The 23,381-nt window shown below is 55.6% G+C and overlaps 1 protein-coding gene across 1 annotated transcript in view; it reads left to right on the forward strand.

Annotated features, from left to right (window-relative positions):
• The window catches only part of NBEAL2 (neurobeachin like 2), a 162,587-nt gene that overhangs the window by 92,981 nt on the left and 46,225 nt on the right, over positions 1-23,381 (forward strand). Inside the window, 7 exon segments of the mRNA XM_067530498.1 lie at positions 2,396-2,481; positions 4,313-4,619; positions 5,377-5,483; positions 11,099-11,182; positions 16,717-16,800; positions 19,569-19,667; positions 21,605-22,185. Of these exon segments, the coding sequence (XP_067386599.1) occupies positions 2,396-2,481; positions 4,313-4,619; positions 5,377-5,483; positions 11,099-11,182; positions 16,717-16,800; positions 19,569-19,667; positions 21,605-22,185 (1,348 nt within the window).

Consider the following 23,381-nt stretch of genomic DNA (forward strand, 5'->3'; position numbering starts at 1 on the left):
GCTCTTGGTCTTGTCTTTCCGCTCAGAGGCCTGGTGGGGGCGGAAGAGGAGATGAGTCGGGTTCGTTCAAAGGTGAGGGGCCCGGAGCTCTGCAGGTGTGTGAGGGTGGGAAGGTCTGGGCCTCTGTTGCATGTGTTGCTCCAGACCTGCTGGGACGGAGAGCCATTTCACCATCCCTGGGAGCAGCTGGGCTGGGGACTGGCCGCACTCCAAGTGTTAGAGATCAGGATCGCACACCATTGTTCTCGGCCCCACCTCCCCCCACGCTCCCCAGGACCCTCGCTAGGAGGGGAACGCCCCGCGCTCGTCTCCTGGCCATGCTCGGAGGGAGAAGGAAACCGACCCTCTTCGGTTTGACACGTGACTTGTGCTAGCAAAATGCACCACGCTGGCAGCCCTGCTTAGATGCAGGGCAGGCTTCCCCCCACGTTGCCTCAGCCTGATGGGGAGAGAATGGAACGGGAATAGTTTCCTGGCCTCATCAGTTCCTGGCTTCTCCATTGGGTCTGCCAGCAAGGGGGAGCTAATTGAGGTGTATTAAAACACGCTAGCGCCCTGCCAGCAGGATGCTCCCCTCTGTTTTGGAGATGCCCTGGGGCTTCTGGGACGGCAGTGAGGGCCTCGGATTTCCTTCCCCAGGCCGGCTTGGCCCAGCAGCCTGCTTCCAGGAATTCAAGGGCACTGGGTGTTTTTACTGCCGCTCCCCCTACCGGAGCCTGGCCCGGCAACAGTCCCGGCTCTTGTCACGGGCCAGTCTGCTGTCAGTAGCCCTTGGTGTGAGCGCTGAGGAGCCTGGTAGCATGTCAGTTGTCTGTTTATAGCCTCCCAGGGCCCTTCCTGCAGGGAAAAAAAACGTTCTGGCTTGCTGGATGTTTCCTGGAAGCGAGAAGCTGCCTCCCAGAGTAGCTGGGATATAAGGTCTCTCCCTGCACACACGCACCAGCCGGAGGAAGTGGGCTGCGACACCCAGCCATCGCGCTTGTGGCCCTCCGCATCTTCGGAGCGCTTTCCGAGCGCCGGTGAAGTTCTGTCTGATCTGCGTGCTCTAGGCTGGGTTTGACGGTGGGGGTGGCTTTCGCTGTTTGACACCAGGCAAAAAGAGAATTCCCCACCCCTCCATGCCCCAACCTCCCCGTCACAAGGGGGACTGAGGCAGCATTCCCGCTCTGCAGTACCATTCTGCTCTGGGGAAGGCATTTGCTAATGCAGCCCCATCTCCCTCCCTGCCCTGGGTGGGTTCCCTCCTGTACGCTCTCTAGGGTAGATTTAAACAAGAGCGTGTTTGCCCTTCTGTAGCATCTTCCAGCCAAGGAGTAGGGGGAGAGCTTTCCAAATAGGGAGTGAAGACCGGGGGCGGGGGGCGGGGGAGCAGTATCAGCCTCCTCTTACAGATGGGGAAACTGCGGCCCAGAAAAAATCTAGCCCAGGGCCACACAGTGAATAAGTGGCAGAACTGGAAACAGGACCCAGATGCTTGGTCTCCCCAGGGGCACGTATGTCCCCTCATAACCGGCATGACCTACTCCGTGACTGAAGAGAGGTGCCCTCAGGGGACGTGGTGATTACCTGAGTGTGCCCTAAATTACGATTTCTTATGTGTAGTATGGGAACACCTACAGGGGCAACCCAAACAAAGGCCACATTGCGCTAGGCGCTGTACATACACCCAGTGAGAGCCAGTCTCTATCTTAGAGAGCTTGCAGTCTAACTAGACAAGACAGAGAACGGAAGCCGTGTCCATCCTGGCTCTACTGATGGGGAAACTAAGGCACCAAGCGATGACGGTTGATACGAATCCCCGGGGTGTCTGTCCATGGATTTCAGCGGGCGTTGAGTCAGGCCTGACATGCCCAAGGCCACATGCACTGCTTGTTGCATATCCAGGAACTGAACCGAGCTCTGAGTCCCTGCCTGGTGCTGTAGCCACCAGGCCAGCCTTCCTCACTCCAGCGAAGAAAATGTAAACAGGAGAGGGCCCCTTCCTCCTCCATTCACCAGCTGTGGGTGTCCCTTGCCAATCATCTGCCTGCCACAGCAGGCAGCATGGGTAAGGGGTCTGGCTGTGTCCCAGGCAGAGGTGAAAGTCCCTGTCTTCTCTCCTAACAGCGGCATACCATTAGATCATCTGCTGTATGTCCTAGAGAAGCCCCCTTGGACTTGCACGCTCTGAGATCTCTCTCCATCCGGGGGTCTGACCAGTGTTTGTACCCCAGGGGCCCAGGCTTGCACCCCATAAAAAGAGTGTCTTTGGTCAGTGATTCCCAACCTGCCCCTGCCTTTGCTCGTTGGTAACCCAGGTTCTCCATGTGCCCAGGCATTGGGGGTTTGAGGTCTAACTAAATCCACCACGCTCCCGAGACTGAGAGACTAAACTGCTCTCCCCTGGGCTTTGCAGGGAGTTTCCAGGGCGACGGGCAGCTTCCTGAGGCACTCCAGCTGCGACTCATCCACCTCTTTGGAGCCATTATCTCTGGAGCCAAGGTAACTCGTCCCCGGTTGTTGTCGCCGCCATCCTGAAAGCCACGCGCCAGCCGTGGGAAGGGAGAGGTGGGCGGGGGAGCGGGCATGGCGGTGCCCGATAACGGGGCGGGCTGGTGGAATCCCCGTCCTCAGAGATCTTTAAGAACAGGTCCAGCAAATGCCTGTCAGGGATGAGCTAGGTTTTCTTGCTCCTGCCTCTGGGTGAGGGGTTGGACTAGATGAGGCTTGACAAAGCCCTGGTTGGGACAAAGCCAGGGGGTTGGACTCTTGAGGTCTAGATGACCTCCTGAGGTCCCTTCCAACTCTAATATTCTATGATTCTATCTCTTGAGGTCCCTTCCCGCCCTCTCGGACATAACAACAAGCCGCTCTTTCCCCTGCTGCGTTTGCCTCCTGTTGGATGCTCACTCCCATTTGCCACCGCCCCAGTTAGTGGGATGGCCTTTGTGACCAGTGTGTGTAATTTGCAGCTGGCTGTGTTAGGCTCTGACGTGGGCTGGGCGCTTGTGCGAGAGCTGAGCCGAGCGCTGTGGAAAGATTTTGTTGGGAAGCCACGTTTACGCTACAGGATCAGCTTCCACGGGTCCCACTGGCCTGAAAGCTCCATAGGAGAATAATACTTTGATTACAATAGCACTTAAGGATCTCAGCAAGATCAGGGTCTGTTGTGCTAGGTGCTGCACGCACGTGTAATGAGAGAGAGTTCCTGCCCTGTTGAGCTCACACGTCAACCAGGCAAGATGGAAGAAGAGAGGATGTTATCCTCATTTTACAGGTGGGGAGTTCAGGCCCTGGGAATCTGTGAGAACAATACTTAACCGCCTGGAAGCAGTGTGGCTCAGTGGATAAGGGCACGAGATTGGGAATCAGGAGACCTGGTTTCTATTCCTGGCTCTGCCCCATACCTGCTGTGTGACCTTGGGCCCATCACTTTCCCTCCCTGTGCCTCTATTTCCCTGTCTGTAAAATGGGGATAATGATACTAATCCTCCTGGGTGATGCAGGAATGAAAAATGCAATAGGTCACGTCCCCTCGCTTGCTCTTCATGGGCATTCAGAATCCTGCCTCTGCCGTGCGTAGGGCTGACAACAAGCGTTTCTGGTGTCTGACCTCACTTTGCCCTGGGGGCCTGGGACGGAGCTGGAGTCTCGCCTCCCGTCCGCCACATCTTGATTCCCGCTGGGGAAGATGATGCGGGAAGAGACGAGAACACTGCTTGGATGTGGGTCCTGGGAGGAGCCTGTGGTAGCTCCTGGTGGTTAAGGCATAAAAGGGGGAGGGGCAGGTGGGGACTGTGCGGCACAGGCTGCCTCTGAGACAGAGTCACAGTGGATGTTGCAGGTACCTCCCTTGGTTCTTCCTATTGTCCTCCTGTTCTCTCCCTTTCTTCCCCATCCTCCCTTCCCTTCCCTTCCCTTCCATTAAGACTCTGTCCACCCCGTAGGCTGCAGCCAGTAGAGGGAGACGTGATCCCATGGTTTTTTAGCCCGACTCCACTGGGCAGCGTTTGCAGGACGGACCCACGCCTAGAGCATTAGACTGACGAGCCCCATTCCCATGGGATGCGACGCTCTTGGGGGAGTCTAGATTGTGCTAGCTGAGGGCGAGTCTCTGCTGCCTGCTTAGGCCCAGATTCCCACACCCTTGTGTGTGAATGGCACCGCACATGAGCGTGCTGAATGCCGTGCGCGTGCGTTTCTGCACAGCGCTCAGACGTGCCGGTGCGATTCCCGCTCTGGGTCTGAGAATCTGGGCTCTATGCCCCGACTGTACCTGGTCTGCGCTGGGTGTCCTAGTGCGCCATCCACACAGGCTTCTTTGTTTCACTAGCAAAACGCCCTCCAAGCCATCACGCCGGCCTCGGTCGAGGTCCTCATGCTGGTGCTCCGGCGGCGGTGTTCCTTAGAGAGCGGAGACACCAAGGACCCCAGACTGCTGCAGCTGACCTTGAAGAGTCTGGTTGGAATGATTCACATCCTGCACGCCAGCAGCCCGGGCCAACGCAAGGTGGAGATCAGGACCATCTTGGACAGCTACTTCAAGGTCCTCAACTCAGACCAGCCCATGGCCTCTCTGGAAGGCTCGCCGGCCGCTCGCTGGGAGGAAGGGCTGATTGCGCTCAGGGTGAACATGCTGGGTAGGTGGCTGCAGACAGATCTGTGCCTGGAGCTCAGTGGGGCAGGGCTCTGGGGTGGGGCACGGGTATGGGGGAGGGGGAGTGTTTTCCAGCCCGATGGGTACAGTCTCCGGCCATGCACCGGGCTGGCTGATAGGAGCCGCTGGGGTAGTGGAATGAGAGGCTGTCCCTTGAGCTCTGCATCCAAGGGCACTAGGGTAGTCTGGCTCGGACTTCCCCTTGTTGCCTTGACTGCCGCGGATGGGAGCGCAAATGAAGTCCGGGCACCACTGGCCAGCGGGTTTTAACCACCGTTTAGCCCTGCCCTGAGGCGGAGGGCTCAAGCACCCGTTGTCTCAGCTTCACCCGCCCTTACGCTGGGGTCAGCACCGGCTCATGTGCCCCTGATGCTGACAAGGCAATGCTGCCTGATGTAGGCGTTCATCGGGCATGAAACCAGCACCCTGTCTGAACATGGCTGGCTTCCTCCGCACTGCACGTCTCGGGGAGGAGACACTGATCTTTGTGAAGGAGAAACCCCACTAGAATTAGGCACCCGCTGCTTCCCATGTTCTCTTTTGTCCCCCCAGGAGCTCTGGGGGTGGGCCATGTGTGGCCTGCTAACTCAACTAGTAGGATTGCTAGATAGTCACGGGCTCCTGGGGGCCATTTGGACTTATTTCTGCTCCTCTCCCAATAACTCTGGCATGGAGCGGGGCTCAGACAGGGCTGCCCTGCAGGCTGGTGTTTGATGGATCACTCTTCCTCTCTCCTTCAGATGCAATTCCGGAAATGCTGAATTGTGGCGACAGACCGGTCCTGCAAGCGATATTCCTCAGCAACAACTGCTTTGAGCACATCATCCGGCTGATCCAGAACAGCAAGGTACGCTCCCCGGCTCTCTGGGATCGGAGACGGCATGGGGAAGGACCTCTTGAGTTTCCTCCTGCCTGGAAAAACATGAATCCTGTCCTTAAGCTTCAGGAGTGGTCTCTGCAGGAACTTGAGCTCTTGACTTTGGGTGGCTCTCATCCCGCAGAGGCCATTAACCATCTCTCGAGCCAGGTCTCCCCTGAAGATCTGGGTCTCTCGTGATGCGGTACAATAGATTAGTCAGCTAAGGACGAGGAAGCAAAGAGGCCGTTGTTCCGTTGTGTATTCTCTCAAAGAGCAGTCAGTAACTCCTGTGCTGCTCAGCCACCCAGGCACACTCTGCATGTATGTTGTACCCTCGTCTTCACTCTGCAGCTGATTTGTCATTCGATTGTAAACTCTTTGGGGGCAGAGACTGTTTGTTTTCCTAGATGTGTGCAGCACTTAGCATCCTGAGAGGCTACCACAATATAAATGGGTCATTAGCATTATTATTAGAGCCCCAGTGTGGTGCAAGCGTCGTGCCTCTAAGGTCCTGACCACCAGTGCTGATTAAAGACGCCAATCCGCTTTTCTCAGAAGTAGGACTATTACTGCTGCTCTGGCCAAGTTCCAGCAAGGCCCTTACACTCCCCAAACATTTTCACTTGCATACAGCATCCTTCACCTCTTGTCCTAAGCTGTTAGGTAGTGTTCCTATGCGCTGTTAACCAGCGCACCCCAGAAGTGGCTGCATGTCATGGCACAGGGAAGCTGATCCTGTTTGGCCTTGTGTGTAAATTTCAGGCTCTCTATTACTGTTGCTAAAGGAAGAGGCAGGAAGAGCCCAGCTAGGTTTTTTTTGGTCCCCCTGGCTGCATTTGCAGAGCTGACAGATGGGAAAGATCATCTGTTAACTTACTGAGCACGTTTGCCCTGGAAATGCTATGGGAGAGCCACCGTCCCATTTCTAACTGTAACCCGGAGTTTACTCCCAGATCCCGGTGGTTGATTCCCCCGGCTTTATTTGGAGGCCGCTTTTCATTCGTCGCACTGCTCATGTAAAAAATCAGACCTCATCTTTGCTCTTAGACCATGCAGTCTATCCTGCTGCAGTGGGTCTTTGCGGCCCGTCAGTTCTTGCAGCGTACAGTGCTCTCCTCCACGCAGGAGGGTCTGCATACGTCCGTCCATCTCGCTGCAGGTTCCAAGTGCGGAGAGAACATGCAGCCCTGGCTTTGGCCCCGTGTGTTCGTTCTGTCCGGACACCCCCTTCGATCCCCACTTGTGTACGAAAGGAAGATTTAGATCCCTTAGTAACCAGCCAAAAGCCAGACCCTGCTGGGACGTGCAACAAAGTGAGGGTGTCTTTTTTTTTTTTCCCCCTCGGGGAGGCTGAAATTGACCATGTTACCAAGTAGAGTCCTAGATCTACGAAAAGATGGGCCTGGAAGTTTTTCTTTGGCAAATCCGAGGGTGCCTCATAACAGGCGAAGAGGGTGAATGTGCTTGATTGACTTTGAATTAGGGAGGGGAGACAGGCAGGTGCTCAAATAACTACTCCTCTGAACAGCTCTTCTTCCGCTGTTAAAATCTGGGCCATCTGGGTGGGGTTTTTAACCCTTCACAAGGGCTTGAGTCAGTTCTGAGTGTTTCCGAACTTGGGGCTCACATGGCGTGGAGTGTATCTGCCAGAACTTCACTTGCTCCGATGGGCGCTGCAGCCCTGGACCTTAGCCGCCTTTCCAGCCACAAGAACCAGTGGCGAACAGCTAACCAATGAGTGCAGGGGAGGCCCAGTTGGCTGGCGGGTCCGGCACACTACCCCTTGATGAAGAGGGTGCTTGTTGCTGTACATTTGCGATGTGCTTTATGGCCCTTGTCGGGGGGGGTAGGCAGTGGCATAGCCACACTCTACAGGTCTTGGGGAAGGGCGCAGGGAGAACAAGGCAGAGAGGGGGAAGGGCTTGTCAGAGACCAATAGAGCCAGGATTCGAACTCAGGATCTCTTGTCTACCAGTGGTGTGATCGGGTCATGCCTCTGTGATATGTGCCATCCACGTGTCCCATCATGGCTGCAATAGGGTGCATGTTGCATGCAATCTTTGGCACCGGATTCATATGTCTGCAGCAGCTGCCACCTTGTCTTGGGCCTGCTTGGAGCATCTGCCACGGCCCGTGTCAGAGCAGGGTGCTGTGGGCCTGCGGGCTGGTGCTATGCAATGAGGGCGTTTAAACAGCCCTAGACACAGCCCGGTAGGAGGATTTTCCTAAGATTGGGCAGCCCCAGACTGGCTGCATCTCTCAGCTCCTGGCCAGCCTCTTTCAAAGAATCAAGTGTATTTAAATTGTGCTCTGCTCCCTGCTGCTCCTGGCTCCCCCAGGCCTGCGAGACTGATCGGGGAAGCTAACAGAAGATTTTCCGCCTCTCTCTGTCACCTTCGGCTGCTGCCGTTGCTAGGGGGAATCGCCGCCCTGGTCAGTCCTTGGCAGAGTTGCCGCCGAATGATGAGCTGCTGGCTAATCCGTGCCCGTGCTGCTGGGAGATAACTTACGACAGCCAACTCTCAGCCCAGGTCTCTCCTCTTTTAAATGCAAGGAGCCTGGCTTAGCAGGCTACGCTTGAGCGTTCCTGGGGCTCCGTGCTGCTCAAGGGCGGCTCCTGTGGTCAAGAGAGGAGCAGCAGTGACAGCCGCACAAGATGTTCATCCGTGTGTCCTTGTCCTTCCTCTCCGATCCCCTCTGCCCCCAGCTCGATGCAGCGGCTCACGGGCTGGCTGCATCACTTTGACTCCAAATTTGCTTTCGGGACAGTTATATGGGTGCCCTAGAAAGTGACTCACGACCCCATCTGTGCTGAGCAGCTTCTTGTACCTGTCCTCCCGGCCTCCCTTTGAGCTTCCTTCCACAGATCCCTCGCGACTCTTCTTCCTAGCCCTGTTCTCCAGGGATCTTCAGTGATCTCCAGGGATCTCTCAGTGACTCCCTGCTGCCCCCTCAGCGCACCAGCCCCAGCACCCAGTGCTGCTGCATTCATCTTCAGTTGGGCCATGCAGACGGTGGTTTCCTTGGGAGGCGCCGCTGCCTTGCAACAAATGGTGACGCATCTTCTCTGCTCTGCCGTCTTCAGGCTTGTGCATCAGAAATGGACAGAGCCCAGTGTAACCTGACACGTGGCCCGTTGTCATCTCAGGACCTGACTGGAACGCAAACGCTGGGGCCGCTCTCGGCAACCGCAGAAAATCCTCACGCAGCTGCTTTCTGACAGTGAACATTGAGGATCATGGGAAGGGCTCACGCTGTGGCCTTTTTAAATGTCCCTGCCCTCTTTTAACTTCTTTCTGAAGAACAGAGAGGCCCTGGAAGTTTATTCCTGCTTGGTTTTGTTTCATTAGAAATTCAGGTGTTGTCCATCCTGTCTTTCCAGGAGGACTCTATGGACAACTAAAGAACTAGGTGGCTTTTGTTAAGAGGCTTTCAGTCAGTCATCTGTGACCCGCAGGGGACGCTATAACTGGATGTAATGGGATGAAACTGAGGAAAGGTGAATCTCGCATGGAATAGCAGGGCATCCGCTCCTAAAGGTCTCCCCAAGGGAGGGACCCGGCCTTGGTTCTCCGTCATTGTACATCATGGCATCATTTGGGGGAAGAGCTTGCTCATACGGCCTCTCCCAGGAGGCAGGTATGATTCTTTGGCTCTCCCAGGAAGTCTGTGAGTCTCCCTTCGCAGCTCCGGGAGCCTTTGCCATTTGCGTTAGTGAAATGATGCTATCTGTGCTATGGCGGCCAAGATACAGGCTGTGCCCACTGGTCCTCCAGACCCCCACCTTGGGATGTAGCTGGGACCAGCAATTCCCCAGTTTTCCAAGGCACTATCACCATGAAGAAATGAGATCCCAGGGGACTGAGAGAGAGACAGGTGCAGCACAGGTGACTCGCCACCATGCCTGCTGGTATTTTAATACATTGGCAGTGGGTAAAGACTGTGAAACCTCCAAGCAATTCCTCTCCAGAAACCCCCACAATGCAGGGAACGCCACTCTTGAGTTCAATGAGCAATGACTGGAAGCAGAGGGAGACTGTACACAGCAGTGGGACCTTGCGTCTGCTTGGCAGGGTAACTGGAAAGCATCTGTGCACGAAATCACGTGATGCTTTTTGATCTGGCTTTACATGTGGGGCCCAATCCTGAAACGCCAGTGTTAGTTCCCGTAGCGGGTGTCACTTGGGCCTGGTCTCCCATTAGCCATGGAATAATCTGTGCAGAAGGTGTGCTGCCTGGGTATTCAGGGGATCTCTACTGCTTAGGCTGCCATGCTCACAACACGGAAGCGGTTTCAGAGATCACCCGCTGTCTAGGCACCCCGGGGCAGATTCAGCGCTCAGTGACGCTCCCCATCGAGAGGAATGCCGCTGATTGCAGTGGAATCACGCTAGCGCTGTGCTGGTGTCGCAATGGCCAACGGAACCTAATTGCTGATGGTTAGAACGGCCCGTTTTTCCTGTACGGTGGTCTTCGCTCCCCAGGCGAGACCAGCTTTCCTTCCTCCGTTCCCTGAAAAGCTAGACCAGGGACAAAGCCCTGAAACCTGGCTCAAAGCAAGCACGCTTGAAACTGATTGATTTCTTTTTTTACAAGGCATTCAGATTCCGCCGATCCTGGCTGGTTTCTTCCCAGCCTTGTCATGCTGCGAAGGGCTGCAGAGAACAATGACGAAGCCCGGTCTGTGGTAGTTTGCTTTAAAGCAAATTGACTAAGACTGGTGGGCGGTGCCAGATGGAAGCCGTAAATTGGAGAGCTCTGCGTTATCCCCCCAGCAAAGACCAGACAAGTGCAAGCTTCCCCACACGCATGCGTCCCATCCACGTTCCTTGTCTTTGGCCCTCTCTGTAGAGGCTGGCGGCTGAGGGGTCAGTGCGTGGTTTCTGTGATGGGCATGGCAGTTCAGTAGGAGCTGGAGTGAGATTTCCCCCAAACTCACTTCATAGAAGCCACTAAACTGCTGATGGGGGTGGGGGTTACTCAGTCACTGCTTACCTGGGTGACCTTCCGATCAGTGCCTGGGAGGGGAAAACTCCATTGCCCATTCCCAAAGGTTATTCGGGTCCCAGTAGCAGTTGCTACCGTGCTGTTCATTGCTATCCTCTTAAGGCGGATCCTGAAATCTCAATGCAGTGATATTCCCCCCCACTCCCCGCTGTGCTCTACCCTGCCCTTTAAAATTAATGCACGGGAGAAACACCAGCTGATCCAATGCTGCTGAGATGAGGCTTCATAAACCATGTATAAGAGGCAGGCTGCAGTCCACAGTTCAGAGCCTGATCCAGGGCCCATGGAAGGCAGCGCTTTGGATCAGGCCCTAAACGAGAGCGGGGCTTGACCCGGAACCTGGAGTCCGAACGCTGAGCAATTACCGCCGTGAACTCTGCGGGGAGCTGGTCTCTCTCCCGTGGGCCCTGCACCCTCTGGCTGGGCGGGGGGAGGCGTTCCGGCTGGAGCTGAGTCCCAATGGTGGCAGAGTGCAGTGCAGCTGAAAGGCCTTCTGGTTACTCCGACGCTCTTGGGTGCGCCCGTCTGTTGTGTGCTTAACCCTCTCTTTGTCTTCTCTGTGGCTGACATAGCTTTTCTGACCCCGTTTCCGACAGCTCTACGTGAGCGGGGCGTGCAAAGCGGACGAGAGGGGAAGCGAGCTCGCCGCACGCTTACTGACCGAGAGCGATGTCCAGAAGGTATTGCACGGCACTCGTGGGGTCCCGGGCATCGCTCAGGCTGTGGCTGCTTGCGTTCATTTCTTTTCCATTGCAACAAGCCGGGTGATGTCAGCAGCACCCTCAAGCCCAGAGGGAGGGGGGAAGGGGACACTTTTGCCCATGGCTCTGCTCCCAGCTACCAGGCAAGATCACCTGGCACCATCCAGCTGAGTGGGGGAAAGGAAATAGTGAGATTGAGCAGGATTTGGTCCTATGAGCTCCCATTGGTTTGATGAGGGTTGCGTATTCCCAAGGGGGGTGGGATTTTGTCCTTGCTTGATGCTTTCCATCCCCAACGGCTTCGGAGTGATGGGGAAACTGAGGCAAAGTGACAGTAAAACCCCATTGGCTGGCACTGGAGCGAGTGGGTGCCTGGCAGGCCCTTGTCTAAACCACACAACCTCGCCCTTCACCCGCCCCACTAAAATTAATGTTGCCTGCGCACAAACCGGGACTAGATCTCCAAGCGGAGCCAACAGTTATTGATGGGCTCCACCCCCGTGGTACCTGAGCACTCCCAACAGCCCTATGAGAGAGACTGGCCGGTATTCTCATCCCCCGTTGATAGATGGGGAAACTGAGGCAGAGTGAGTGATGCATGGAGTCTGGGGGAGAGCTGGGAATTAGTCCTAGAGTCAGAGTCATAAAGTTCAAGGCCGGAAGGGCCCACCAGATCATCTGCTCTGGCCCTGCCTTACATTGGCCACCCCCATCAACACACCAGACCGAAACTGAAATGAGTCTAAAGTATCTCAGCCTGCAGGAGACTAGACCATTCTGGACCCCAGGCATAGAATATTCGGGGCCCTGGTGCACCGATGCCTGAGGCTCCGGCGATGGCAGGGGGTGAAGTGACAGATATCCAGATAACCCCAGCAAGTGACCCGCACTCCAAAGGAAGGCGAAAAAACCCCAACCAATCTGACCTGAACTGAACCCAGATCTCCCGGGTCCAAGTCACCCCCAGGCCAGCTTTCCCCTCCTCTTCCAGCCAGCCCTTCAGGGCCTGGTTTGTGGCCGTACCTTTGGGAGCCAGGGTGGATTTGAAGCTCTGGCGGTGCAGCGAGACTGGCCTCTGCCACAAGCTTGTGTCCCAGGCAGGTCTCCTGCACCCCTGTGACTAGGTGAGAGAAAACCCAACCTCATCATCTTGCCACCTCCCTGCTGGCTTTGCCAGGCTTTTTAAATCCACCCTTAGCTTGAGGTAGCTTCTTTAGTGGATGTAATAGCCTAGGACAGGGGCATCTTGTTGGAGCATTTATTATCCTGATCTCTTCCCCGTCCCTTTTAAAGACAGGGCAGATTCAAAAGCTAAAATACAGTGGGGGGGGGATCCACCATTCCCCCCTGTAATGGGACCATTTGGACCTCCCTGATGCTGGCATCCCTGGTTTGTGCAAGGTGAGGGCACTGTGGGAATGAGCCTGCGCCAATCGCTTGTGTGTGCACGTGCCGTGCTAATCTCCCGTCAGTCGCTCTGAATACGTCCCGGCTGGCCTGTGGGGCAGGCCGTGCGGAATAGTGCGGTCACCCGTGTGGATCCAAGAGAGCCTTTTGGTGAGGGCTCGCTGTCATGTACTTCTCAGCCTTCCACCGGCGCGGCAACAGGGGAGCAGGCGGGCAAGCTCAGGGAGGTTTGAAAAAGGGAACATGCGAGGTAATCCAAGCCCAACAGGTTGCTGGCCGTCAAGCCAAAAGCCGTGAGACCAGCCAAGCGCTGGGTTATAAATAGAGAGCTGCCGGTTGATTCTGTCTGATGCCATTAGCTGGGAATCCCTGGCATCCTCCTGGAAGTACATTTCTAAGTGGTGTTATCAGGAATGCAGGGCCCAGGCCGGCTAGTTGCCAAGGCATGCAACCGCGAATCCCAAGGGATGATGTGCAGCGCTGTTGTAAGAGGCGCCAAGCACCTAGCGGGGTCGGGGCCCCTAAAATCCATCTTTGCATTGAATACGCCCTTTCCAAATCTTCTGTAGAATTGGCTTTCTCTTAAAACCCTCCCATTGCTCCCCGCCCCTGCCAAAAAACCCGTGAGCATTGTCTGGCAACTGATCAGGAGTGCACTAGAGGGGAAAGGGTGCGAAACGAATATCGGATGCTGAAGAACACCCTGTTGTCTGCCTGGTGTAGACCAACCTGTAGCGAGCTCTGTCCTTCCTCCCCAATAAAGCTTTGAAACCCAGACGCTCGGGGCGCCGCTGTTCAGGAGAGAGAATCCAGAGCACGCGCCAGCTCTTCAGCTGCTGGGAACGGGCATTGCTCCATTCGAATCAGTGTAGTGCCGGTAGCTAACACCAGCTGGCCCTACATGTTGTGGGTTTATCCCCACAGCGAGCTATTGAGTGATGGGGGGGTGTCTCTCCCCTCCTACTTCTAAGGGCCCCCTTGCACTAATGGCCTGAAGTAAATCTCCTGCAGTCCCGTCCCGTCCCCCCGTCTGGAGTTTGCTGGCCAAACACTTCCTGGCTTGGTCCCTGAATACCCAGCCCGGCTAGCATTTGAAATGGATTCTTTTTAGCAGTCGATGGAGCCTCCCCCGCTTGCAGGCAGGTTCTGACTTGTGTTCCCATTTTTCCCCTTCCTATCAGCTTGGTAGCTAGGGAACCGATTGAGGTTTTCAGAAGCCGGGGTCTGTGCTCGGGTAGACCGGCCAGACTGGCACAGCCTGGCTTTCTTTGAAATTACACAGCAACTTCCTGGAGAAGCCACTTAGCCTGTCGCTTCCCAGGAAGGGAGCAAAGATAATCTCCTAACAAAGAAAGGCGTGCCTGGCTAGATGGAACAGCTGAGAGGTATTAACAGCTGGTGGCTCACAATACAAGTTAATTATGTATCCCTGTAAATCTCTGGAAACCAAGGGAGCCATAAAATGTTCTCTCTCCTTCCCTCCTTCTGGGCTCCTCGCTGGTGTCTGCGGGAAAGCTTGGCATTTGGTTTTGTACTTCTCCGGTGCGTTGCCGTTTGCAACATGCATGCGCATCTTGGGAGCGGGTTTCATGGCTTTCCTCGGGGAGCGGGATGGGTGTGGCGGGGGCGCGTGGGTGTGTCCAGGGAAACCCTCCCTGCCTTTTCAGAGCTGGACAGAAAAGGAGTTAGCTGATGCTAGCCTCTCTCTCTCCTCCACCGTCACATGCTTCAGGGACAGGAGATGGGAACAGTCCTTAACCAGCTTGCTAGGCGACCTCTTGATCTGTTTACCCCACCGGGTCTCTGGTGCTTTGGGCCCCACAAGGTCTGCAGAGACCTCCTTGGGAGCGAGCAGTGAAAACGTTTGGGACCCTGAAGATGGATGCGTGGGGGAACGATCCAGGTCGGATGCATAGGCAGAGAGAACCCCTCACTGATGTGGGTTCACTTGATCAGTTTCACCTGTTTTGAGTAGGATCCTCTCTGCTTCAGACCCTTTCCTCTGCCCGCTCCTTCCCTCCAGGCCCTGCGCTCCCTCGAGCAGAGCTGCCGCCAGCTGCCACAGGTTAACCAGGCTGTGATGTCACTTCCTGTGCCGTTTGGGGTAGCGGCGCTGTGGCAGCCCAACAGAGCATGACGGCTCCCCTTCCCATTGCATCTCAGAGCGGGGGGGGGACCCTTCCGGCTCTGAGCTGGGGGCTGGCCATCGTCGATCCGTGTAATCTATGCCTCTGCTACGTGGCTGCACCTGCCTCTATTTCACAGGTCACTGGGTGATGCATCTTGAGCAGTCCTGGCTATTGCACGGGTGAAAATAGCCCGAAAGATGAGAACCCTGGAATTGGCCCGATCTCCCTCTTCGTTAACAGAAATAATCCTGTCGCTTCTGGCCCTGATGGGACAGTTCATAGAGGGTCACCCTTCCCTTCTCCCCCCTCCCAGTTCGAGCTGGATTTTTAAAGCCTAGATAAATGGAGCATTGGGGCCCGGAGGCTGAGAGCCAGAGAGCACATCTCAGCGTGGGCATGTGGCTGGCTGATCGGGATGGGGTGGGGCTGGTTGTTCTTGACAGGATGGGTGGGGGGAGTTTATCAGGGTGTGGCAACTGTGCCCCGGCTCCTGGAGAAAAGGGAAAGGAACCCTGATGAGCCCAGTTCGTGGTGATGGGGCATGCCCGTTTTGCCCCTCGCTAGCAAATGGACCAGCATTGCTCATACAGCTCCCTTCTCAAATGCCTCAGAGGCTCCAGCAGTCATAGACTTTGGATCCCGGGGGACAAACATCCCTTCTGGGGCTCACCGTTGAGCAGTGGTGGTGGTTTCGGTGAAGACCCATTCCCCTCCTCCGTTGGCTAGTGGGATCCTTGGAATCCTGCCCCACTGAAATCAACCCCCCGTTAACGTCAGTGGGTTCAGGAGCTCTTCGCTGCCTGAATGGTCATCTTCTGGACTGAGGGCGGCCAATGACAGGAACCATCTATGTTCCCAAAGGCAGCAGCTTCATCTATCTCCATCTGCCCCTGCTCCTCCCCCCCCTTCTCCGTCTCTAATGAGCATCACAGAAGATGAGGGCTGGAAGGGACCTCAGGAGGTCACCTAGTCCAACCCCGGCTCAAAGCAGGGCCAACCCCAACTAACTCATCCAAGGATGCCCTGCATTCAGTTTGTGTGCTCAAGATGTTTCCTCTTGACGTTTTTATGTGTCCTCAGACAACACTTCACTCTTGAGCTGCCCCTCTAGGGGAAAGGACCAACCTGGGAGTAGCTGCCTGAATGTCACCAGCCCCCAAGGGATCTCAGGATCACAACAGAGGCTGGATTAAAGGCACCCCCATTCCCTCGTCCCTCCCAGCCCCTACTCTTTAGCAGTCTTCCATCGGTCCAGCCCTCTAGGAACCTAAAGCAGCCCCAGTGAGAACAGATCTGCCTTCAGGGGCAGGGTCGGGTTGGACTGAATTTCTTTGCAAGGTAAAGCAGCAGATGAGGGCAGGGAGCACAGAACGACACCAGTGCGCCGTGGTCATCTCCTGCACCTGTCATCTCTCTGCCCAGAAGGAGAGCGTTGCTGTGCGGTCACTACAGGTGACCTGCAGAGGTGTTTTTTTTTTTTTTAATATTAAACAGGTGGGTCTGAGCCCAGCAACTTGACTCTTGAGTCTGGATTCTCCCAAAGTTTGGGTGCATGATTTCAAATAAATAGCGCTCTCACCAGCCTGCAGCCTTAAATTTCGACCGCCAAGCAGGGAGTCTGCTGACTAACATCCAGTCCCCGGGGTCGGGGGGAAATGAACCCCTTCTTTCCTGTAGCTCAGGTGGGAATGCAAGGCTGCGCGCTGTATGGATCTCTCTCCTATCTAGTCATAGGCATCATATAGCCCCCAGTTACTTTGGTGGCTCTGGGTAAGTAGGGGTTAATGGTTTCAGATCTTCAGAACTAGGATGGTCCAAACTGCCCGTGGCCAAATGGATTTGCTCACGGATGATCCAGACTGAACTGGTGGATTCTCCCCCACACGATTTAAAGAGTGGATCAGCCTGCCAGCCCAGTGGATTTTGATCAGCTGGGATCACCCCACGATCGTCACTCACGTTCTCTCCCGTCTTTAGGTGTTCGACAGCAATTCCGACGCCATCACGGTTCATGCCATCAGAGTGCTCACCTCCATCATGAGCAATTCGCCGTCGGCCAAGGTAAGACTCAGGGAGACCCCCCCCTCCCCCCCAGTTTTCCAGTGGGTTGTACGGTTGGAGTGCTGGGGAAGTGGGATGCGATGTGTAGGTGAAAGGGAAGATAACGTGGCCAGGAGGATTGCGCACGCTGGACTGGGACTTCGGAAGACCTGCGTTCAAATCCTGGCTTTGCCACTGGCCCGCTGGGGGACCTTGACCAAGCCACTTCCCTGCCTCAGTTTCCCCATCTGTAAAATGGGAGTAATGACACTGACCTCCTTTGTCGAGCGTTTTGAGATTGGTGCATGAGCAGAGCCACGTGTTGTTTAATAACAGTAATAGTCATGAGGGCGAACACACTGGAATCTAAACCTAATCTACTTCCAAAGGGCGCCTGCAGGGACAGTGACTTCTAGGACTGTGATCAGTGGCCCGGTTGAGCAGGGGCTGGGTGTACTGGGGGAGATGGGGTCAAAAGGAGAGCTCCTACTGCTAGGTGTGGCCGGATTTAATTTTGGTTAGCCTGTGCTAGTCCATGTCGTGTACATTAAAGGGCTTTTCTGGGCTACCTCTCTAGGACCAGATTCTGCCACCCTTCATAGGAGCAGTGTCCTAGTTTGTGCATAATCACTTTGCCATTACTGGAAATAATCGCAGCGTAAGGTCCCGCTGCAGGTGAGGGTGGCAAGGTCTGGCCATTCTCAGGAGAAACTCATCGTTTAAAATGGGAATTTCCGGCACCACAAATGTTGAAGGGTTGGGTGGAAACTGAAACCAGCCGAACTGCTGCTTCGGGGAAAGTGCAGTCTGGGACCAAAAACATCTGCTCGCATCTTCAATTTCCACTCCCTTGCTGTTGCTTCTTGCTGCTTGCCTTTTGCGATCTCAGGTACCGTGGGAGGGAGAAGAGCAGTACAAACTAAAGGACAATGTTGGCACGAGAACAAACGGGGATAAACTGGCCGGGAATACACTTAGGCTAGGAATGAGAAGGTCTCTAGCCATCGGAGGAGTGAGGTTATGGCACAGCCTCCCTACAGGAGAAGTGGGGCAAACCATCTGTCTAGTTTGAAGATGATGCGCTGGATAAATTTCTGAAGGGGATTCTAGAATGGGAGCCCGCACCTGACAATGAGCGTTTGTCGGATGAGACCCGGGGGTTGGATTTGAGAGAGCAGTGAAGATCTGCCACACGATTCCTTGCCCTTGTCTACACTGGCAGCGGCGTAGGGTTCGTGCAGCTACACGCCACAGGAAAGAGCAGGGTGTGCCCACGCTGCATTGTGTCATTACATGGGGCAGTGAAAGGCTCCGGTGTGGGGCGGCAGCGGGACACGACACTGCTAAAAAAAGAAGTGTCGATAGGGAGGCTGTGTTGGGTGTGAAGCGAGCCATGTAGGGTGCATGCCCTGTAGTTCTGGCGTGTCTGTATCCTGCTTGCCCAAGCCATGTCTCCTTATCTACATGGTATTTACAGCTGTGCTGGGGGCATGCGGCATGTGCTACAAGCTAGGTGAATGTGCGTTGCGGACATGCCCTTCCTGAACGAACCGTAGCAGGCGGCTGGTTTTAACTCTCATTACCAGGAAGTCAGACTAGTGGTTGGTTTGGTTCAGGTTCAGATCCGGTTCAAGCCACCAAAAAAAAAGCGAACTGTTCGGTTACCAGTTTGAACCGGTTCAAACCAAATTTAAGCCCTGGTGGGGGTAAATTCAAGTTGAAACTCAAAATTGAAACTGTTGATTTTTGACCATTTATTTATTTTTTAACTTTACATGAGTTTTCCCTGTGGTTTTTTTTTTTTTGCATTTTTTTTTTTTTTTTAAGAACCATTTGTTTGAGCAAACTGAAATAGCATCTTCTAACATTTGCTCTTTCATATTGGACCTCGGCAGTGAAGGGATAGATCTGAATGGGGCAGGTGTTGGGGCTAGTGGAAGGAGGCATGTCTATGGGGCAGACGCGTTGGGGAGCCGTTACCTTTCCCCTTGAGCTTGAAGAACTATTGTTAACTTCTGGGACCAGGGAGCATCTCCACTCTGCTTTTCCCAGGGGAGTCTCTGAGGGTGCGTCTACACAGCAATAAAAGACCCACGGCACTGAGTCTCAGAGCCCGGGTCAGCTGACTTGGCTTCACGAGGCTCAGTCTGGGGCGCATGCGGACCCTCTGGCTGGATCCTGGACTCTGAGACCCAGCCCCCTCGCTGGATTTCAGCCTGAGTCTTCGCTGCAATTTTAAGCCCCGCAGCACAAGCCTGAGTCGGCTGACCTGGTCTCTGGGACTCGCTACCACGTGGTTTTCTTTTGATTGCTGTGTAGACAGAACCAGAGATGGTTCGTCTATCTCTGGGGGCCCCCTGCTGCTTTGTGTGGGGTGCAGACAGCTCCCCAAACTTCCCTTCTCCCTCCCTACTCTCGTGGGCTGGCCTCCTATTCTCATGCTCATCTCACTATACTGGGGCAGGCCGTTCTGGGGGCCGGCACAGGCCTGGTGGCTGTTCTTGTTGTTTAATAATGAAAATAAGATCTTGGTAGCTTTTTAAAATGTTGAGCTTAAAAAAAAAAAAAAAAAAAAGCCAGCCCCTGTATTTTAACTGGTGACCCCAGTTTGTGTTCAGTTCCATTCGGGTTCAGGTACTAGGACAAAATGTTGATTCTGGTTCGAGTAAAAATACCGGTTTGAACTGGTTCCGCTTCGACTCCGTCCGTCACCCCCCACGCCCCTGCTCTGGATGCCCTGTGCATGGGGCCATGGCACGCACTGACGTGGGCACCCGTCTCGCTTCCAGGAGGTGTTCAAAGAAAGGATCGGCTACTCCCACTTGTATGAAGTTCTGAAGAGCCAGAGCCAACCCACCACCCGGCTGCTTCAGGAGCTCCTGAATATGGTAAGGACCAAGCTCTGCTGCGGGGCAGCTCATGCCTTTGCAAGACCCTGCCCCATGCGTCCCGTTCCCCAAACGGGATCGACGTGGTGGCTGATGCTGCAGCACCGTGACACTCTGTCTTCTACTCGGCTAAAGGCTTGAGTCTGGTACTGCCCCCACCAGTAGAGGCTGACGGTTTTAGAGCCAGAGGCCCTGGGTTCAATCCCCGTCGCTTATGATTCACCCAGGGCCATTATCACTGCAGGGCTGCTGGAGGGGGGACAGATGCCGTGTGTTACCCCGGGTTACAGCCCAGCTGCTTTCCCAGGGGGCAGAAGGGGGTGAAGTAATAAAATGCAGCTGTTCTCCTTCCTTATTGAGCCCGATCCTTTGCTGGCCCCTCTTCACTCCCCAGCACAGGGGTGGTGGTTCCCTGGGCCTGACCTTTTATAGTCTGTGCTGCGCATGCCCCCCTGGGAGCCAGGTGGGAATTCGGCCCATTCAAGGGTGGGATGGCCAACACGACCCCGCCCTCCTTCCCGCTCCGTCCCTGGCCCGTGCGCTAAACCAGCCCGATGAGGATCTGCAGCTGTGTCCTTGCGCCGAAGATTGAGGGCCTGGTAGGGAATGAAACTCTCAGCAAACACCCCGTTGTGGATCGTGTCAGGAATCCTGGGGTGCCGTGAGAAAAAGCTCTTTCCTGTGAATGGGCCGGGCCCGGTTTGAAAACCACATGTGCAGACAGCCCTGCCACCCAGTTCCACTGAATCGGGCAGCTCCCTCGTTTCCAGAGACCCAGGGCAGCATGGGACAGCGTGTGCGCCTGGGAGCTGTTCTCTGAGCCAGTTCACAATGGTCCCAGGCTCTGGGCTGGAGGCCGGGGCTGCATTCGAGCTGCAGGAGTCACTTCCAGCCCAGGTGGACATACCTGCGCTAGCTTTGATCGAGCGCGTGCTCTAAAAATAGAAGCGTGGTAGTGGCGGGACAGGATAGCTGCCTCTCGTAGGGTTCCACCCGGGACCCTAGGTACGTACTTGGGCTGCTAGCCCATCCGGCCACCCGTGCTGCTGCCGCCACGCTTCTGTGCTTAGCCCACTAGCTCAGTCAAAGCTCCAGTGTGTCCAGCTGGGCTGGAAATGCCACTGCCAGCGGCAGAGCAGAAATGCTCACAGGGGCACATAGGCAGAGATCCATCCTTGCAGCTTGGCTCTGGGTCAGATCTTCTGACTGACCTGGGGAGAGGGTGCGGATGGACTCTGGGTGTTTCAGCTCCGTTGCTTGGCACCCGGGCTGCATGTTGCTTTTGCCAGAAGCCTTAATTGACTGATAAAATATTTCCACGGCGGGTGGGGGAGGGAATTAATCCATAATCAAATCCCCTGTACAGCGTAATGACAGCCCTGGTCGGGTTGTCTGCAGGAATTGAACCTAGTCCTGAATCACGGCTCTCTAGTGGCCGAGCCTAACTTCCAGTATCGTGGCAGTTCACAAACCTCCATCCATGGCCCAGAGGGGGGCAACTGCCCTGAGAGCGTCAGTTACGTGTTCCCCATGGCTGGAGCAGCTCACGTACCCCGGGGGTCGGTGGGATTGGAAGGTGATGAGTTAGGGCTGGTGGGAGCCTCTCGCCTTGGCCTCGGAGCCTGAGGAAAACCCAGCTCTCAATAGAAGTCCCTGCTCTTCCCCCTTCCCTTGATACGCACAGACACACACACACACACACAGCCTTCACGTGAGCTCGGCAGCTGCTCAGGTGTGAGGCTCGCGCTGCGCTGTGCAGAGTCGTGCATAGACGCTGCATGTTCTCCGTGGTTCGGGATGTCCCCTGATACGCAGCGGGAGCCCGAGTGCTCCTGAAGCAGGGGGGCAGCAGGGGGGCAGGCTGGGTGCCGGCCACGGAGGCGGCTGGCGGGGCCGTTGAGCGGAGGGACGTGACCGTGCGGCTCTTGTCTCGCCAGGCCGTGGAAGGTGACCACAGCGCCTTCCCCATCCGGCTCATCCGCAACGAACAGCCGCTGCTGATGCTCATCACGTGGCTCCCCGAGCTGGGGTCGCGGGACCTGCAGGTGTTCCTCTCCGACTGGCTGAAGCGGATCTGCAACGCCTCCCTGCCGAGCCGCATGACGTGCGTCAAGGCGGGGATGGTCAGCTGCCTGCTGGACGCCCTGCGCAGCGAGCTGGAGCTGGACGGGAAGTGCTCCGAAAACCTCATCTACCTTCTGCAGTCGCTGGGCAGCCTCTCCATCCGGCCGGGGGAGCTCCGCAAGCTCCTCTCTCTGCTGTGGACTGAGCCCGGCAAGGGGTCCCACCCGTACACCACGCAGGTCATCCGGGCGCTCTCGGGCATGGCGAGGAAGGACCGGGCCGAGCGGGCGCTGCAGTACTTCGACCTGACGCCGAGCATGGCGGGAATTATGGTGCCAGCCATCCAGAAGTGGCCCGGGAACGGCTTCGCCTTCCACGCCTGGGTCTGTCTGAACGAGGAGCCCAGGGACGTGCTGGGTCTGGCTACGAGGCTGAAGCGGAAACAGCTATACAGGTAGGGGCTTGCCAGGCAGGCTGGTGCCTCGCAGTTTTATTTGGCTAGTTCTAATTAGTTAGGTGACAGGGTCGTTACTGCAGCATGCTGTGTAGACGCGTCGGCTTCCCTTATCCTAGGATCTCACCCCAGTGATGGCGGTTTGTGTTGGCAAGTGGCAGCTGTTGCCATTCAGGACAACAGAACCTGTGTATGCCCCTTCTAGGCTCCCAGCTCCTCAGCCGTCCCTGCCGTCAGTAGAGACCCGTGTCTCTCTCCATCCTGAGCAGGGGTTTTCCAGGCTGCACGGTTCCCTGCCGAGTGTGATAGGCCTACTCTATGACCGCCTCTGCTGTCAAGCCAGGTGGCCTGAATGGATCAGCATCTGCGCTTTGCTTTCTCTGCGAAGGCTGTATTGCCACCAGAGATCAGGTCCCACTCGGCCCTTTCCAAGCGAGCATGTTTGTTCTCCAGGTGTAAGCGCTGCAGAGAAAACATATGGAGCCAAGAAGCTTGCCAGAGGTCACCCATCAGTCTCATGGGGCCTTAGGAGCTCAAGTCTGTCCCAACCCTTCCCAGGAACTTGGGCAAAGTCCTGCATGTTTGGTAGATCAGAAAGCAGGCCCAGAGTCCCTTTGCACTCAGGCTATTATCCAGCAGTCCTTTCTTTGTCTGGTCTCTGGAGAATCTAGTTTCATTCAGTACATGCAAACTTCCCCAAAAGGTGGTAACTCTTGGGAGTGAGGGGAGGAGGCTGCAAGCTGTCTTGTTCACCAGATGTGCCTTAATCGCCTTTCCATTGCACGGAGGAGCTGCGGTAGCCCTCCCCCCGCCAGAGTAGAACAACACAATCAAACATAACCATGCATTTAAAACAATGGACCCCGAGGAGACCGCATGGGGTTGCTAATCTTTGTCACATCTCCCCACTAAAGAAGTTGCATACGATAATACACGCGCTTAATATCGCAAGGTGTTCCACGGGCATTTCAGGAAACGGCTGGGCCTGTCACAGCGGTGAGAGTTCCCGTTATCTCTTGTGCATTCAGTCGCTGCCGTTTACGCTAGCGATGCTGTTGAATTCCTGCGGCGCCCGCGCAGCTCTGGGAGAGGGAGCTGGAGTCTAACTTGACTCAGACATTAGCAGCATGCTGAGCGAGGGGGAGGATGGTCCAGTGGTTAGGGTGCTAGGCTGGGACTCAACAGACCTGGGGTCA

The sequence above is a fragment of the Emydura macquarii genome, unplaced genomic scaffold (assembly GCF_026122565.2).
Source record: "Emydura macquarii macquarii isolate MOO-44397 ecotype Brisbane River unplaced genomic scaffold, CSIRO-AGI_Emac_v2 contig_3080, whole genome shotgun sequence".
NCBI lineage: Eukaryota > Metazoa > Chordata > Testudines > Chelidae > Emydura > Emydura macquarii.